The 17,836-nt window shown below is 49.6% G+C and overlaps 1 protein-coding gene across 1 annotated transcript; it reads right to left on the reverse strand.

Annotated features, from left to right (window-relative positions):
• Positions 1-121: 121 nt before the first annotated feature.
• On the reverse strand, positions 122-16,807 carry CD4 (CD4 molecule). The gene is made up of 11 exons (XM_087757288.1): positions 16,705-16,807; positions 15,707-16,016; positions 6,467-6,604; positions 4,162-4,317; positions 3,933-4,076; positions 3,429-3,704; positions 2,621-2,983; positions 2,259-2,501; positions 2,050-2,168; positions 1,743-1,810; positions 122-494 (listed from the first exon to the last, which is right to left on the reverse strand). Exons 3-11 carry the CDS (start codon positions 6,525-6,527, stop codon positions 479-481), a joined length of 1,446 nt encoding a protein of 481 aa, XP_087613414.1. The 5' UTR covers positions 6,528-6,604; positions 15,707-16,016; positions 16,705-16,807; the 3' UTR covers positions 122-478.
• Between the last annotated feature and the right edge of the window lie 1,029 nt (positions 16,808-17,836).

Below are 17,836 nucleotides of genomic sequence, written 5' to 3' on the forward strand. Positions count from 1 at the left end.
GGAGATAGTGAGATTCAGGATTCCACATCCTAGCAGGAAAGGGGAAAATGTGAATTTGAACCAGACAAGAGTGCCTCAGAGAAAATTTATTCCAGCTTGCAAAAAAAAAACCCAACCCCGAAGTAATTTATTGTAGCTCAGGCGGATAAAAGCAGCACATAAAATTGGTTCCACAGGAAGGTCAAATTAAGTGCATGAGCAAAACACAAGCATATATATATACGTGTATATATATCTTCTGTTCAGTGTCTCTCATTGTAGAACTGGGGATCAGTCATAACCCTTAAGGGTTTCTTTTCTTGTCCATCGACTCCTAGACAGCATTCCTCCGCGGCATTAGACTGGGGGAATGATGAAGGAATAAAGAATTACATCAAACCAGGAGAAAGGGAGGTGGATTCACAGAGCACTATGGGCTGGCAGGTGTTTAGGTACAGGCAGAGACTTCCTCAGTCCTTCCGACTCCAGTGCTGCAATACTATTTATTCAGCCGGCTGCAAGAGAAAAGCATTATGTGAGTACCGGTATTGTAGAGGTGAAAGGCTTCACTCGGATACCTCGAAGCCAGCCAACCCCCCAGTTTTTCGTGTGGTGTAGAGAATGACTGCCCGGCTCTGTAGCTGAGGATGCAAATGGTTACTTGTGCATCCCCATGGCTGCGGTTTAGGTTTCAGTTACGCTGAGCTGCTTACTTGACAAAGAGAGTTAAAGAACAACTGTGTCAGCACTTGTATTGCACAGATTTATCTAGTTTTCGATGTAGCTGTGTGGGCTTTGTCCTTCCCTTATGGGGATTATTTTTTAACCTTGAGAAAAAGTAGATGAAAACGAGGTGAATTCTTTGACACGTTATGCCAACCAACTCTTCACCACATATACATCCCAGCTATGAAGTAATGTTGGCCAATAAACGCTCCCGCTGCATTCTCAGTGACAGTGAAAAAAAATAGGTGAAACTATCAGTTTGCCACTGTCACCACTGAAAATTAAGCAGAAGTCCAGTTCTGTACCTATACATTGATTTAATTTGTTCGTGCAATCATTTATACTGTCCTTAGCTCTCCACTTCCAGTGACAGGATAGCTGTCGGTGTTTCTCCAGCTGCTTCTGATGCCTGATACCATATAAGCTTAAAGACCTGGAAAAGGGCAGCTTCTCTGCTGAGAAATCCTTGCTCCCGTGAAAAGGGCCAGGACATGATGGTGTATCAGCCAAGGCCTTTGGGAAAGGGCATGGTTCACAGTGTTCTGTGATTTTTTCTCTTCTCTTTCCTTGCTCCCAGGAGGTTATTGGCAATTTTCACAGATTGCAGCCCAGCACTGTGCTAGCAGAGCTGGAATTACATTATGGACATCATGGATTTTTAAAGTTTGGGTTTCATCCTTGAGCTTGGTTGTGTGCCTTCCACCTCCACAACCTCGAATATCCAGGTCCCAGATCCACTGTGGAACCTATCAAAGGAGTCTGGAGCTCCTGCTTGGGTTTGGCTAACACCTCTCAACATCAAGGTCATTCAGGTGAAACCTCTCTGCTCAAAGCTTTCCCAGTTAACAGAGATTCATTAAAGAGAGCTAATAAACCTTAAGCATGACTTAACATGAGTGAGACCTGAAAATGCTGAAATGCAGCTGTACTGCAGCACCAAGCAGGCTCAAGCTCCATTTCTCCCCACTCGACCACCCAGCCCCCCTATCTTGAAACCAGGGTCTTTGTCCATTCTGGGTGCCCTCATTGCCACTTACTGTTGACACTGACACGTCTTGTTTTCCAGCAAGTATTGTCTTGCTCGTGCCATCCTTTTTGCCCGTTGCTGCCAGGAGAGAAGGGATAAACATCGATTGGATATTTTTATGCTTCCAATGCTTTCCTCTGAAGTGGCAGTAAAGTATTGTCTGACATCTGCAGACTGTCCATCTCAAATCATTTGCTTTGAGTCTAAGGACTGACCCTTTATCTGTTCTGCCCCGCACTCAGACAGAAAATCAGACTCCTCCCGTGGTTTGGGGACACTGCCATCTCTCCACCTTTCACAGGGACCAGAGCACTCACCCTTCTCCGCCGCCAGCTTATACCATTGATGATGCACAGGCACGCAAGGCCAAACGCCAGTACGCTGCCTCCAATACTTGCTCCAATTATCACATATCTAATCCAAACAGGAGCTTCCTCTGTGGAAGGAGAAAAGTATTCAGACACAGAAACAAAGAGCATTTCAAGGCTTTTGGGTGGAGGCAGGGATGGGATGCTAATTTCCATACCCACGGGGTAATTAAGGCTGATCTTCCTGTCGTCGCCTTCCATGAGGTGACAGTTCCACAGCCCTGCAGCCCTGACCTTCACCTCCACCTTTACTTCATGCTGCTTTGACTTCTTGATGTCCGTCGGAGTCCCGTTCACACGTTCCCAGCTCAAGTGGGCGTTGGATGGGAGTGGACTGGAGACCTGGCAGATCAGGGTCATCTCGGCCCCTCTGGGGAGTGGCCCAACAGAGTTAGCTGAGACTGTAAAGGTAAGAAAAGGACACGTGAGTGAGAGGATGGGAAGATGGGTCCACCTGTACTCTTGTGGCTTCCAGGTTTCTGCAGCTTCTCATCTCTTGACCCACTTCTCTTTCTCTCACCTTTCATCACCACTAGCTCTATCTTGCTCTGCACGTGTCTTCCGTTGTACGCCAGCTGGCACTGGTACTGCCCAGAGTGGTTGAAATGGACTTTGGGGAGTTTCACTTCTATGGTACTTTCAGGTTTGCTTTCAGGTATCTCAAACCGAAAGCGGCTGCTTTTTTTGGTCTCATGCTGCTTTCCTCGCGCCGTGACATTGAAATCAAGCAGCTCATGAGCGTTTGCATTTTCCTGTTGTTTCCAATTCAGTTGTCCCGTGAAACCTTCTTTCCAGTCTATCTTCTGGAAGTTCAGACGCCATGACAAGATGACAGTGCTATCAACAGTTGCGTACTTTCTTTCGAAATCTGGATTCTGAAAACCTGAATTCAGAAGAGACAAGGAATACAGAGGCAGGGAAAGCCATGGCTGCACTTTCCTGTGTCCACCCTTGATCTGGAGAGATGCACGCTGTGCTCAGTTGAAAGAGGACTTGGAGAAAAGCCACGAGATACCCCAGGAAGGATAAACCGTTAGTGTCTGAGAATAGGTTTAAAGAGCCAAAGCTCCCAAGCTCACCAGAGCTGAGAACAGACCCCAAGGAGAGGAGGATCCTCTCCTCACCAAGCCTGCAGAGGAAAATGGGAGCAAGTGTGGAACAGAGCTCAGGCAGCAGAGCAATCCCCAAGCTGCAGTGTTGGAAGCCCTGGGAAATCGACCCTGGAGCACCAATGCTTGGGATGCTGGAAAGTAAAAGCTCAGCTCATGAGCTGGAGGGAGCCCTGGTTCCCGAGCCTGTGTGTGATTTGCATTTTTGTTGACGCGTACCTAACACCTTCACATCAAAGGGGATGTCCTGATTAATCAATGGAGAGTCAGAATGGACGTGGCACATCCATGTCCCGCTGTCCGTAGCCTCCAGTTTCTTTAACTCCAGTATGTATTCTTGAGGGGCCTTGCTTTGTAAGAGTTTTGGTCTTACTGTGTCATTGTTTCTGTTAAACAATGTGATGCTGAGATTGGGTAGAGGATGGGATGAATTTTGCATTAAAGTCAGCCTGGGGACTTCATTTGGCAGGAAGTGCCCATCTGAAGAGATCGTCACTGTAAAAAGAAAAAGCTCAGCCAGTAAGTCAGCTCCTCTTGAGAGAGGGACAAATGTCACAACAAAGAGAATATGGAGACTTTGTGCCCTGGAGGTGGAGGAGAAATGAACTATGCTAGCCCAGGCCAGAAGAAATGATGGCTGGCTAAAGAATCCCAGCAGAGATGTCTCTCCAAGCTCTACAGTCTCCTCACCTCTTCGGGGATAAAAGCCCTCTAATCACTCACATTTAAAGACATGCAGTGAGATACTGACTGCGTGAGAGCCATATTCACAGGTGTAGATGCCAGCATCGGAGAGCCTTAAGTCAAACACCTTCAGTTGTTTAGTGATGGGGATGATTTCAGATCGATCGGTCATGGCAGCTTTGCCTTTTGAAAAAATAAGCTTGGTTAGGAGGGAAGAGGTTTCTCAGCCATATAATGGGGAGAAGGGGTGATGAATTGGAAGCCTTACCTTTCAAATGGGTAGTCATAAACAGCCTTATAACAAGCTTAGAGTACTTCCAGGTGACACCTGTGTTAGGAGGTATGCCTTTGCAGTTCAGGATCACCCCCTGTCCTGCCATCCCGATCTGTAGTTCGTTCTGCTGAGCCATAACGGGGATCAGACCTGAAAGTCAATACCCACCAAAAAAGGCATGCAGTCATTTTCTGAAGGGTGGCTCCAGCCCTCCAGAAAGACGCAGCTATTTCTCCTCCCTCTCCCAGATACTGGGAAGATTATCCTCAGTTTCTGATTTTTTCCACTCTTTGTCTCATCAATGAATCAATCCTTTTTCCTTTCGGCTCCATAGCTTCCCTCCCCTCCACTTTGGGCTCTTTACCCGGCTAACGGCTATTCTGTCTCACATACGTTCAGAAACAGGGAAAATACCAGTGGTTGTGGTGGATTCACCATCATTCACAATTCTGAGATGTCAGCAGTTTTACTGAAACAGCCTTTTTCCACTGGTCAAGATTTAGTTGTCCTACTGGTAGCAAAAGGCAGGGGAGCATATGTCAGCCCTCCTTCGCTCCCCCGTCAAGACTGGAAGCAGCACTGGCAAATTTGCTCACCCCTTCTTCCAATTTTTGCATGGAGCAAGACTGAAGGCCCAGGAAAATGAAAGGATAAAGTTAAAAAGAAAGAAAGAAGGCTGGCGTAACGTCAGGCTCCTGTTCTTGGGATGAGGGCTATGTGACAGTAAAAGAAGTAGAATCATAGAATCATAGAATCGTCAATGTTGGAAAAGACCCTTAAGATCATCGAGTCCAACCGTTAACCTATCACTGCCAAGTCCATCACTATACCATGTCCTCGAGCACCACATCTATCCGTTCTTTAAATCCCTCCAGGGATGGGGACTCAACCACTTCCCTGGGCAGCCTGTGCCAATGCCTGACCACCCTTTCGGGGAAGAAGTTTTTCCTAATATCCAACCTAAACCTGCCCTGGCGCAGCTTGAGGCCATTTCCTCTCGTCCTATCACTCATTACTAGGGAGAAGAGACCGACCCCCACCTCGCTACAGCCTCCTTTCAGGCAGTTGTAGAGAGTGATGAGGGCTCCCCTCAGCCTCCTCTTCTCCAGACTAAACAACCCCAGCTCCCTCAGCCGCTCCTCATAAGACTTGTGCTCCAGACCCTTCACCAACTTTGTTGCCCTCCTCTGGCCACGCTCCAGCACCTCCATGTCCTTCTTGTAGTGAGGGGCCCAACACTGAACACAGTACTCGAGGTGTGGCCTCACCAATGCCTAATACAGGGGCACCATCACCTCCCTGGTCCTGCTGGCCACACTGTTCCTGATACAAGCCAGGATGCCATTGGCCCTCTTGGCCACCTGGGCACACTGCTGGCTCATGTTCAGGCGGCTGTCGACCGGCACCCCCAGGTCCTTTTCCGCCAGGCAGCTCTCCAGCCACTCCTCCCCCAGGAGGATGTATAATGCTGAAGAAACATTAGGAGTGGTTTCTTGGAAGAACGACTTCCTTTCCTTCACTGTAAAGAGGATTTCTGCAGGAGACCATAAGAAGGAGATGGAGTTGTCAGAGGTAGGACTGGGAATAAGGGGGTTGTGGTCTCCTGCCTCACTGCTGGTTAGCTGTCAGAGCTGCCAAACCTGCAGATCCCCCAGGTGACCCTGGTACTAGAGAGCCACAGAAGTGCAAAAGAAAAAGTTTACATGAGTTTAACGGAGGGTTTTCCACAAGTTACATATTCCTCCAAGATCGTAGGTGATCTGCAACATCACCAATACAGATTTTCAATAATCACACATTGGACCTCAGAAAGTAATGATTTTGTCTTAAACTGTGAAATTATAAATGTTATTAATAAGAGTTGGTATCTTTTGCTTTGCTTTTGGTTCTAGGGTGCATAAAAGATTTCCAATCTTGCCTCTGCAACCAGAGGAATCAAAGCTGAGTGTCTGAGAAATGCAGGCTTGGCCTTATTCAGTTGCCTTCCTTTCTTGGAAAATGAGCACTAAAAAGTCCACCAAATCTTGTAACATTGACCTCAGTCAAACTAAGCGAGCGGGTAGCATCGCATTTGTAGGGCAAATCTGTAATGAGAAAGACACGGTTTTGCCCAGGCAGCTGGAGGCAGGGTGAAGGGCGGTATTTTCCACTCCGTGCTTGGTGTGCAGCCTGGCTCTCCCAGGAACCCCACTCCTGAATCTCTACAGGGCAGCTCCCCAAACCTGGTGATACTCCAAATGTTGTGAGGCTTGTGGAAAGGCTGTAAGAACCGGGAGGGTTCGCTGAGCCGAGGACTCACCCAGGTGTAGAACCAAGAAGACGGCAAGCGTGCTGCTCACCACCGTGCCGCATGACTCCATCGCTGCAGGAATGCTCCTCCTCTCCTGGTTTCGGCTGGGATAGAGTTCTTTTTCTTCCTAGTAGCTGGTGTAGTGCTCTGTTGTGGATTTAGTATGAGAATAATGTTGATAACACACTGATGGTTTAGTTGTTGCTGAGCAGTGCTTACACTGGTCAAGGACTTTTCAGCTTCCCATGCTCTGCCCTGTGCACAAGAAGCTGGGAGGGGGCACAGCCAGCACAGCTGGCCCAGACTGGCCCAAGGGCTATTCCATACCATATGATGTCATATCCAGTATATAAACTGGGAGGAGTTGGCCGGGGGGCAGTGATCACTGCTCAGGGACGGGCTGGGCATTGATCGGCGGGTGGTGAGCAATTGCATTGTGCGTCACTTGTTTCGTATATTCTTTTATCATTATTATTATTATTGTTATTATTATTTTCTCTTCCTCTGCTGTCCTATTAAATTGTCTTTATCTGAACCCACAGATTTTACTTTTTTTTCCGATTCTCTCCCCCATCCCACTGCAGGAGGGTGAGCGCGCGGCTGTGTGGTGCTTAGTCGCCGACTGGGGTTAAACCACAACGATCCTTTTTGGGACCCAACGTGGAGCTGTAGGGTTCAAGATAACGACAGGTCTGACAAGAGCGTGTTAAAACAAATTTGTGATAAGCATTCATTATATGAGTTTAATAGTCGCTGGTTGCAATGTTGATTTATTTGCTCTCAGAGTTGTGTTATGTAGCACCTTACTTGCCGTGTGCGCTCCCTGTGCTGCTGTTTATCACCTCTGGGAGTTGGATTAAAGTTACCGCTTTGCTGTACTGTGTAACGCTGGCTTATGGTATGATAAAATTATCGGTCATGAAATTGTACTCAGCGCTGCTGTTATCCCTGTACTTCGGCAGCCATCTCTCAGAAACTATTAATAATTACACTTTTTACCTCTTCTCCTTGGAGAACGGATCTATGGGGAGACGGGGGACACCTTCTCCACCCCTTCACCTTCCCTTTCTCATTTAGGCTAGTTACAGCAGCTCTTGAGAATTTTGAATATCCTTGGGATGTTCAAACCAGCATGGTCCTGTTGCTGTGTCTCTTGAACGTGGTTCAGGTCTTGCTTAGGGTTGAACAACTATTTAAGAATACCCTCCAGAGACTACCCCCGCGGCGGGCACTGTGGCTACTCAAACCCCATCGACAAGCATTGCGGCTACTCCAACCCCTGCAACAGGCACTGCAGCTACTCCAACCACTGCGACAGGCATTGCAGCTACTCCAACCCCTGCGACAGCCATTGCAGCTACTCCAACCCCTGCGACAGGCGCTGCAGCTACTTCAACCCCCGTGACAGGCATTGCAGCTACTCCAACCCCCGTGACAGGCACTGCAGCTACTCCAACCCCTGCGACAGGCATTGCAGCTACTCCAACCCCCGTGACAGGCACTGCAGCTACTCCAACCCCTGCGACAGGCATTGCAGCTACTCAAACCCCTGCGACAGGCGCTGCAGCTACTCCAACCCCCGTGACAGGCATTGCAGCTACTCCAACCCCCGCGACAGGCATTGCAGCTACTCCAACCCCTGAGACAGTCATTGCGGCTACTCCAACCCCCGTGACAGGCATTGCAGCTACTCAAACCCCTGAGACAGGCGCTGCAGCTACTCCAACTCCCGTGACAGCCATTGCAGCTACTCCAACGCTCGCGACAGGCATTGCAACAACTCCAGCTCCCGTGACAGCCATTGCAGCTACTCCAGCCCTCGCGACAGGCATTGCAGCTACTCCAACCCTGGCGACAGGCATTGCAGCTACTCCAACCCCCGCGACAGGCACTGCAGCTACTCCAACCCCCACGACAGGCACTGCGGATAAACCAGGGAACCAACCTGTGCTGGTATCAGTCGCCCCTACATACAAGAAGAAATCTTGGAAGCAGAAGTCAGCTCATTTAGAAAGAGATGAGGAAGCTAAGAAGAAGCAGGAGGCAGAAGAATATTGTCTCGACAGTTGAGGAGGCAGGCTACTCTAAAACAGGGCCATCATGAGAACAGGAGGAGGAAGAGGAAGAACTCATAAACGAGATGGCAACCACCCGATCTCTATCCCTGAGTCAGCTGCGAGATATGCAAAAGGATTTCAGCCATTGTCCAGGCGAACACATCATCACCTGGCTGCTCCGATGCTGGGATATCAGAGCCAGTAGCCTGGAATTAGAGGGCAGGGAAGCCAAGCAGCTGGGATCCCTTTCTAGGGAAGGCGGCATTGACAAAGTGATTGGAAAAGGGGCACAAGCCCTCAGTCTCTGGAGGCGACTCCTGTCAGGCGTGAAGGAAAGGTATTCCTTCAGGGAAGACATTATATGTCACCCAAGGCAAGTGGACCACCATGGAGAGAGGTATCCAGTACCTGAGGGAATTAGCCATGCTGGAGGTGATTTATGGCGACCTGGACAACGAGCAGTTACCCAAAGATCCAGATGAAGTCAAGTGCACACAACCCATGTGGCCAGTGCGAAAGTCTAATGGAGAGTGGAGACTAACAGTAGACTACCGGGGCCTGAACGAAGTCATGCCGCCACTGAGCACTGCCGTGCTGGACATGCTAGAACTTCAATACGAATTGCAGTTAGAGGCAGCCAAGTGGTATGCCACAACTGACATCGCTAAGGTGTTTTTCTCAAGCCCTTTGGCGGCAGAGTGCAGGCCACAGTTTGCTTTCACTTGGAGGGGTGTCCAGTACACCTGGAATCGACTGCCCCAGGGGTGGAAACACAGCCCCGCCATTCGCCATGGACTGATCCAGACTGCACTGGAACAGGGTGATGCTCTGGAACACCTGCAATACATTGATGACATCATCGTATGGGGCAACACAGCAAAAGAGGTTTTTGACAAAGGGAAGAAAATAGTCCAAATCCTCCTGAAAGCCAGTTTTGCCATAAAACAAAGTAAGGTCAAGGGAGCTGCACAGGAGATCCAGTTCTTAGGAATAAAATGGCAAGATGGACGTCGTCAAATCCCAATGGATGTGATCAACAAAATAACAGCCATGTCTCCACCAACCAGCAAAAAGGAAACACAGGCTTTCTTAGGCGTTGTGGCTTTTTGGAGAATGCATATTCCAAATTACAGTCCAATGGTAAGCCCTCTCTAGCAAGTGACCCGGAAGAAGAATGATTTCAAATGGGGCCCCGAGCAACGACAAGCCTTTCAACAAATTAAACAGGAGATAGTCCATGCAGTAGCCCTTGGGCCAGTCCGGGCAGGGCAAGATGTGGGAACGCTCCTCCTTGGGCCAGTCCAGGCAGGGCAAGATGCGGGAACACTCCTCCCTGCTGCGGACTGCAGGGCTGGAAATGCTGTCGCTGCCAAGGGATGCTATCCTGGAAGACCCCAATGCTCTGTTAATAATGGTTGATGTTCAACTGGTTCAGCTGATTCAGCTCAGTGACTTGGGCCCATGTTCCCAGTCAGCACCCACCATCCTTCAATGCAACAAAGTGGAAACTCATTGGTAAAGTCACCAGAGCCCTGTGTTTCAGCAAAGAATCCAGCTGCAATGTTCCCCCTAGGGTTTGGTATTAAACATTTCATTTTACTCATCCCTAGGTTTCTGGCATTCCTTGGACTGTAGGTGTTTATATTGCCAAGAGTTCTGTGCTTTTTTACTTCTCTATGGTGGGTTATCATAACTCTTGCAGCGATTAAGGCTAAACACATACAGGGCTGCGTTAGCAAGAGCACAGCCAGCAGGCTGAGGGAAGTAATTATTTCCCTCTATTTGGCATGCACGAGGTCTCGTCTAGGATACAGGATCCAGTTTTGGGCCCCCAGTACAAGACGGATGCCGACAAACTGGACAGAATCCGATGGAGGGCTACTGGGATGGTGAGGAGATTGGAGCGCATGATATACAGGGAGAGACAGAAAGCTGGGTTTGGTAGGGAGAAGAGAGCCAACTGGGATCTAATTTCAGTCTCCCATTATCTAAAGGATATTACCTGGAAGAAGGAGCCATGTTCTTCTCAGGTATGCATAGGAGAGGAACAGGAGGCAGCAGCCATATGTTGCAGCAAGGAACTGTTGCCTAGATATAAGGAAAAATTTCTTCCTGATGAAGGTGGTTCAGCACTGGAATAGATGCCAAGAGATGCCAGGCAATCTCCACCCTTGGATGTTGTTGGAGATGTTCAGAAGTTCCCTGGAGAAGGCCCTGAGCAACGTGTTGTAGTTTTAGAGTCAACCCAGCTGGGAGCAGGAGGTTGGACTGGAGAACGCCAGAGCTCCCTTGCCATCTAAATATTTCTGCGTGGTTCTGTGATTCTATGATTAAGCCCGTCTTTAGGCTGCTATTCATATTTTTCTTTAGTTTGTTTTTTGTCTACTTATTACTTTAAAAATCTCAGCAACCACCAAGTCTCATGTTGTTAGAAAGACTTGCTTGAATTCTTAGGACTGTTCAACAAAAGGTCGGGGGAGAAGGGAGGAACGAGGTCCGAACGAAGAAGTTGCATTGACGGTAACAAAACTTGAAGTGGGAACTGGGAGCTAACTGTCATGTTAAGGTGGGTTATCAAATGAGATGAAGTATCTGGCTGTAGCAGAGACCAAGTGCTGGTATCGGCTGCAGCTGGGTGGGCGGACAAGGTGAAGGGGACCATGGCTGCTGGCGTGAGGCAACTACCGAGCTCTCTATCCCTAAAGCAAGGCATATATCACAAAAAGGAAGCCAAGCAGGTTAACTGGCCTCGGGAGCAAGCAAAACCAGCGAGGCGACCTCACTTCTCTGAAAGCAGGCACTCCCATGCCAAGAGGATGCTAGACTGAAGGCCGGAGTCATAATGGGATTGAACTCAAAAGAAATGCAAGAATAATTTTATACAATATTTATATGTATTATGTGCAATATTAAGTATAATATATTGAATTAGAGAATAATTTAATATTGAAATTAATTTAAATGATCAGAGCACATGGAACTATCAAAGAGTAGATGAAAACATCAGCCCTACATTTACATGGAGATCAGGTCAGCGTGACCGACGATCTGACAGCTAGACAGATGTACGCATGTGCCCATACAAAAAATACAGATGCAAAAGCAAGGCAGCAGCCACGTGCGCCATCAGAAGAGAGAGAGGTGGCAAAGGCACAGTCAGAGAAGACCTCTGGCTTGCCTTCTGCAAAGCAAAAAACCCATCCTAGCAGTGATCAAGAAGTTTGCTGGGCTATGCTACAGAATAAAGAGAGGGGCAACAACAAGGCATCTGTATGCGTCTCACTCCAAAGAACCATCTATAACCGAGAACTGGCGGAGGGCCCTGAGTAAGATCCAGTCCTGAGACAGCAGAAGAAACCTCGTCCCCGCTGTGAACGCTCGCGTCGCCCGTCCCAGTGGGACCAGCCGGAAAAGTCAGCCCCCACTCTGAAGCGATACCTACAAATTATCAGCGTCAGTTCTGGGTTTCAAATATTTTAAATCATTCCACTTTATATAAAATCTGAAGGTAATGGAACAGGTAAAAATGACTTAAATCGATGAGTCACACCCCGTCATTTTGTTTTGGCTGGGAATCTCTGTTTTCCTGTCATCTTACGGCTTCAGTTTGGTCTTTGCCTTCTTGCTACCTGGTGATTGAGCAAAGCCACACAAGCAGAGCTCCGTGGGACGGGTGAACTGCTGACCTTGCGCAGCTTGGTAGATGCAGATTGATGCACCTTTGTTTTTCTGTTTCTTCTCATGGTTTCATGCGTTCTGGATTCCTACTTCGTTCACACTAATCTTTGTATTTCTGTGGCAGATCTCTACAACACGATGTTTACCACCTACACGTTACTAGTCGGTGGGGAAAACGGGTCGCCTTCAGCTAGCATTTCTTTCATACACTTTCTCCCTGTTTATCTCTCCTTCTCATGCATGCCACTTCCTATTTTTCCCCGGTCTTTCTGTCTCCTTCTGCATCCCTGCAGGCCAGATCGCAAGCAATGCTCCTCTGGAGTTTACAGATCTCGGTGAGCAAGGCTCTGCTACGTTAACTGAGCAAGCCGCTCTAATTAGCTGATGCCTGTAGCAGACCCGCAGCCTCCTTACAGGCAGCCCAGCTGTATCTTATGGTGGTACTCATAAATTAAGTGGTGTCAGGGAATGTCCCCAGGCGCTGGAACACACTCATCAGTCCTGTTAAATTGCTAGAACGTTTCCTGACACATTTTTGGCCCAGGACAACTCTCGCTCTCCCAAGCAACTCCTGGGATGCATTTAGGTGTTAGTATGGGCCAGGGACCACTCCCATTAGGCGGCTGGCATGTAGCCAGTTCATTTTGGAGGTTAAGTGAGTTTAATAACCCAGACCATCTCATGCCAGTTGGCCTCTGTGCCAGAAACAGTCCAGGCATACTTGATTTATTAGCACATCTAGCGATGGAGGAGCAAGGCTCCCTCCCAAGTGAACATTGATTTCCATTTCATTTTAACTTCCCCCTCTTATTAAGCTGGTTTAATTTCCTTCTTGACTTATTTTAATGATCCCTGCCTCTCTGAGGGATAGGAAGAGGAGAGCTGAGGTAGTGAGCGGGCTTGCTCTGGGGAATGATGTCCTACAGGACCAAGTCTGGCCTGGAGAACATCTGCCTGGGAGAGGGGCCGGCAGCCCCTCGCTCCCTCTGGCACTGAGCCCCAGCGGGCAATGGCTGCAGAGAGCTCTCCCCCAGGCTGGCACTGGCATGACACAGGAGGAAACTGAACTAAAAAAAACAAACCAAAACAAAAAAAAACCCAAAAAATAAAAACTCAGAAACCGCTCCTGATGCAGAGTAGGCCATCTCCCTCTCTCGGTGCATTCCTGTGCCTCTTTCATGCAGTGTGGTTTTCTTGTTTTCTTCTCTCGCTCTTGCTTGTGGCTGTGCTTTTGATCTGGCAGCCGCTTGCGCTGCCGGGGCGGGGGGGCCTCCCAGCCATCCGTCCGTCCGCACAAGGGCTCCGCACCTCAGCCTCCGCCGCTGCTCTGCGTTTCCCTTTGCAGTGGCTGCCAGGCGAGAGTTGAGGGACACAGCTGCCTCTCGTCCCTGCACATCAGTTGGGTTTGGCTTCGGGGCTCTGGGTTACAGAGGATCACCTCTCTTTTTCTCAGTTTAAACACCTAAAGCAAAGCTGATCTGGCTCTTTTACCGACTAGCAGTTTCTTTGAAATTACTTATTAACGTTAAAGCAAACGTATGTGAGCAGCAGGCGGGGTAAGAGACCAAATGCAACAAAAACAGCCAGCAGAGAGCAGAGACGATAGCAGTGAAGGTCATCTCATGGGCCCCCCTCTCCCCCCAAGACTGGCCGACCCTGCCTCGATTTCCCCTGGCCGTTCATCCGAGAGCAGCTGCTGCCCTTGAGAGGGAGGTGCTGGAGCAGGGGCCGCGGGGCCGAGGCGGGCGAAAGCTGCCGGTCCCCCCCAGAGAGACATCCCACGGTCAGGATGAGGCAGGGCGGCAAGGCCGCTGTGTCAGCGCCAGCTGAGCTCTCTTCAGCCCTGAAGTCCCCCTGGCCTAGCTGCGTGCCTGGACCCATGTGGAGGCCATGAGAAGTGGCTCCATCTCCGCAGCCCGGGCTGCTCACTACGGCCTCTAACCCCTCCGGCGGCCTAAGGGGAAGCCAAGACCTGCCTTTGCCTCACAGGCATTTCAACATTTGCTTTCTGAGCTTTCCCCCCTCCGCCTAGCCCCTCTTCTTGCCTCCTAACCCTCCTCTTTTTGGCTCCGCAAACCATCTTTCATCCTGCAGTTCGCGACCGCAGCCCAGGGGTGACTTTCTAAAGCCGCTGGAGGCTGTGACTAGCAAAGGCACTGAGATGCCCTCTGAAGGCAAGCCCTCCATCACCCTCCCAAGCCATGTGCGTGCTTGGGATGACGTTCAGGTATCATTAATGAAGCTGGCAAAACAGAAACAGTGAGATCTTACCATGCAGTTTACTTGATGTGCAGCCCAGATAGGAAAAGGGTCTGTACATATATTGATAAGGTCAGCACAGCAAAATGGCATATTCGGAGCAAAATGCCCATTCAGACCAAAAATACATCCCTGCTTAATTTTTCCCTGGCGAATACAGGGACCCCACGCGAGGCTGCGGCAGATCGGGTGGGCACCGTCCCTGGGCGCCCGAGAACTGCGAGCGGGAACAGGACGGATGCTCAACGTAGATGAGGCAAGCCGTGCCGTACTGCAGGCAGCTTTGGCAGCCATGTTTGTGAAAGACTGGGGAGGATAAAGGAAAAGCCTCGAATTGATTTGAGGCTAACGTGCACCAGGGACTTAAGAGGACTCTTCAGTTTATAGTGGAGAACGTTAAGTATTAACCTGAGCTCAACCTTAATGCACCATGTAGAGGAATATCTGAGGTGGCTGATGAAGGTTGAATAGGATACGCCACCTGAAAGTTGAAAAATTCAACCAGAAACGAAACTCCCATTTTCAACAGTGCGGCAGCCCATGGAAGGGGGAGGCAAGTCTCTTTTCTGGTGTCCTTAAATTGAAAGGATCCCTCTTTCTCCAAGAAATCCTGCTCGCTCAGCCCTGAGCTGGGAGATCAGGCTGCATCGGCAGCCGGTGTCAGGCAGTGAGCCAGTCAGCCTGGATTAGCAGAACAGACCCCTCCGGTCTCAGCATGTACCGATGTAAGCAGACGTCCCTAGTTAGCTAGCGACCGGCATCTTCTTATTTTTCAGGCTTTTTTTAAAGTTCCCCTTCCTGGAGGACACGTGGAGAAGGTAACAGCAAGTGGCAGCTGGTGGAGGGCTGCTCCCCAGTGCATTTCCAGCCCTTGGGGATATACGGTCACCAGTGACAGGCCCTCATATTGCACATTTTTCCCTATACGTGGGTTTAAAAGATCTGTGAGATCCCCAGGCCCTGAGGCAGGTTGAGCTTTTTGTAGCTCCCTTTTTTTTTGCCCCTTTCAGGGAAAAATCCAGGGAGACAAACGCTTCTTAGTTAAAACTAAAACACCTCGGAGAATTGCACAGCCAGAAGTATTATCAAGTCAGAAGTTCAAGATGGTTTTACATCAGACCTTTAAGTGGGACAAAACCAATCTGTCCGTGCCGCAACAGCAACTTGTGTGGAATAGTAAAGTTCGTAACATTAAAAAAAACGAAAACAGATTGGCCTCTTTTCTCAGAGAAAGAAAGAAAGAAAGTTTCCTTACCTCTTTTCCTTCCTCTCTGCCTCTGTGTTTCTGTCTCCTTGTGTTTGTCACCTGCCGTAATTGATCTCACCCAGCTACAGCTGAAACAAAAGAAGAACGAAGTCGATGTTCAGAAAGCAGCTCAACAGACGTCGGCCTTGATGTCTCCTCCTCTCCAATCGGAGTGTCAGCAAGGTCTTGCTGCCAGTCCAGGTTCTGCTGACATCTGCCAACTTCTCTAGGTAGATGGTGGTTTTCCAAATGCATGTGATTTCAACTCTGGGTGCGAACAGAAATGGAGACCATAACGGAAGGCGATGTACTGCGGCGCCTGGGGAGAATGAGTGTGTAAAACAGAGAGAGCCTATTGGCCATATGGCAGCTGATGGGAGGCCGTGACGGGGCTGAAACTTAAAAGCGAACAGTTGGAAACCGGTTCTGCTCTACTGACAAAGAAAGCTCACACATTAACATGTTAGCTGAGCAGATCCGGACCCAGCCCACACCGCTGATACGCTATATGAGCAAGCTGACCTCCATTTCCCAGGCTGTCTCCTGCATCACCGCTAAGAGGAGGCACCTCTGAGGAGCGGGCCATGGACCTGACCCCAGGGGTTGGACACAGATGATAACAGAGGGAGAGAGGACCCCCAGTGATATGTTAGGGGCACCTGTCTGTGGAGTATGGCTGAGATTTGGGGTGAGATGAGAGAATATTTACTTTATAGCAGTGGTGGGTTGACCTCGGCTGGCTGCCAGCTCCCCACCCAGCCGCTCTCTCACTCCCCCCGCTCCCCAGCAAGGCAGGGGGAGAAGATAAGATGAAAAAAACCTCATGGGTTGAGATAAGGACAGGGACATTGCTCACCAGTTACCGTCATGGGCAAAACAGACTCAACTTGTGGAAAGATTCATTTAATTTATGGCCAATTAAAAATGGAGTAGGATGGTGAGAAATAAAAACAGAGCTAAAACCACCTCCCCTCCCCCCCCTTTTCTTCCCAGGCTCAACTTCACACCTGACTCTTCTGCCGCTCCTTCCTCCCCCTGGGTGTCGCAGGGGGATGGGTAGAGGGGGTTGTGGTCAGTTCATAGAGCTTCGTCTCTGCCGCTCCTTCCTGCTCACGCTGTTCCCCTGCTCCACCGTGAGGTCCTTCATGAAGTGCTCCAATGCGGGTCCTTCCCATGGGCTGCAGTTCTTTGTGTTCACCTCGATGTAAGAAAGACATTTTTTTACAATGAGAACAATCATTCACTGGCACAACCTCCTCAGGGTCGTGGTAGAGTCCCCATCGCTGGAGGCCTTCAAGACAGGGTGCTAGATAAATCTCATCTAGGGCCCCTTTCCAATGACAGGCTGGACCAGATGATCTTTCGAGGTCCTGTCCAACCTGGGCTGTTCTATGATTTGATGATTCTAACTGCTCCAGTGTAGGTCCTCCACGGGCCACAGCTCCTGCCGGAAAACCTGCTCCATTGTGGACTCCTCTACATGAGCCACAGCTCCTGCCGGGAGCCTGCTCCAGCGCAGACTCTCCAGGGGCTGCAGGTGGATATCTGCTCCAACATGGACCTCCCTGGGCTGCAGGGGCACAGCCTGCGTCACCATGGTCTTCTCCAGGGGCTGCAGAGGAATCTCTGGTGCCTGGATGGAGCACCTCCTCCCCCTTCTTCTTCACTAACCTTGGTGTTTGCAGGGCTGTTTCTGTCACATTTTCTCACTCCTCTCTCTCACAGCTGCTGTGCAGTGGTTTTTATGCTTTCTTAAATCTGTTAACATCACAGAGGCACCACCAGCATCACTGGTTGGCTCAGCTTTGGTCTGCAGTGGGTCTGTTTTGGGGCTGGCTGGACACAGCTCTGACTGACATGGGGCCAGCTCCTGCTCACATCTCACAGAAGCCACCCATGCAGCCCCTCCACTACCAAAACCTTGCCATGAAAACCCAGTGCAAGGTTATTCTTAGACAACCTGTACCACTACTGAATCTCAGCTGTTTCCCTTCTCTGTAGGGTGGAGGAGGGGGCTTTTGTGGTTTTCCACCCACATTTGGTGTCTCTCTCTCTGAATCCCAGCCTCAGCCAAGACGGCGGAAACCCACTGAGCCCCAGACATGGCTGAGATTTCATCTCTGTGCCGCCCACTCTTCT

The sequence above is a fragment of the Nipponia nippon genome, unplaced genomic scaffold (genome assembly GCF_047370975.1).
Source record: "Nipponia nippon isolate SJK-2023a ecotype South Korea unplaced genomic scaffold, ASM4737097v1 scaffold_2, whole genome shotgun sequence".
NCBI classification, from domain to species: Eukaryota; Metazoa; Chordata; class Aves; order Pelecaniformes; family Threskiornithidae; genus Nipponia; species Nipponia nippon.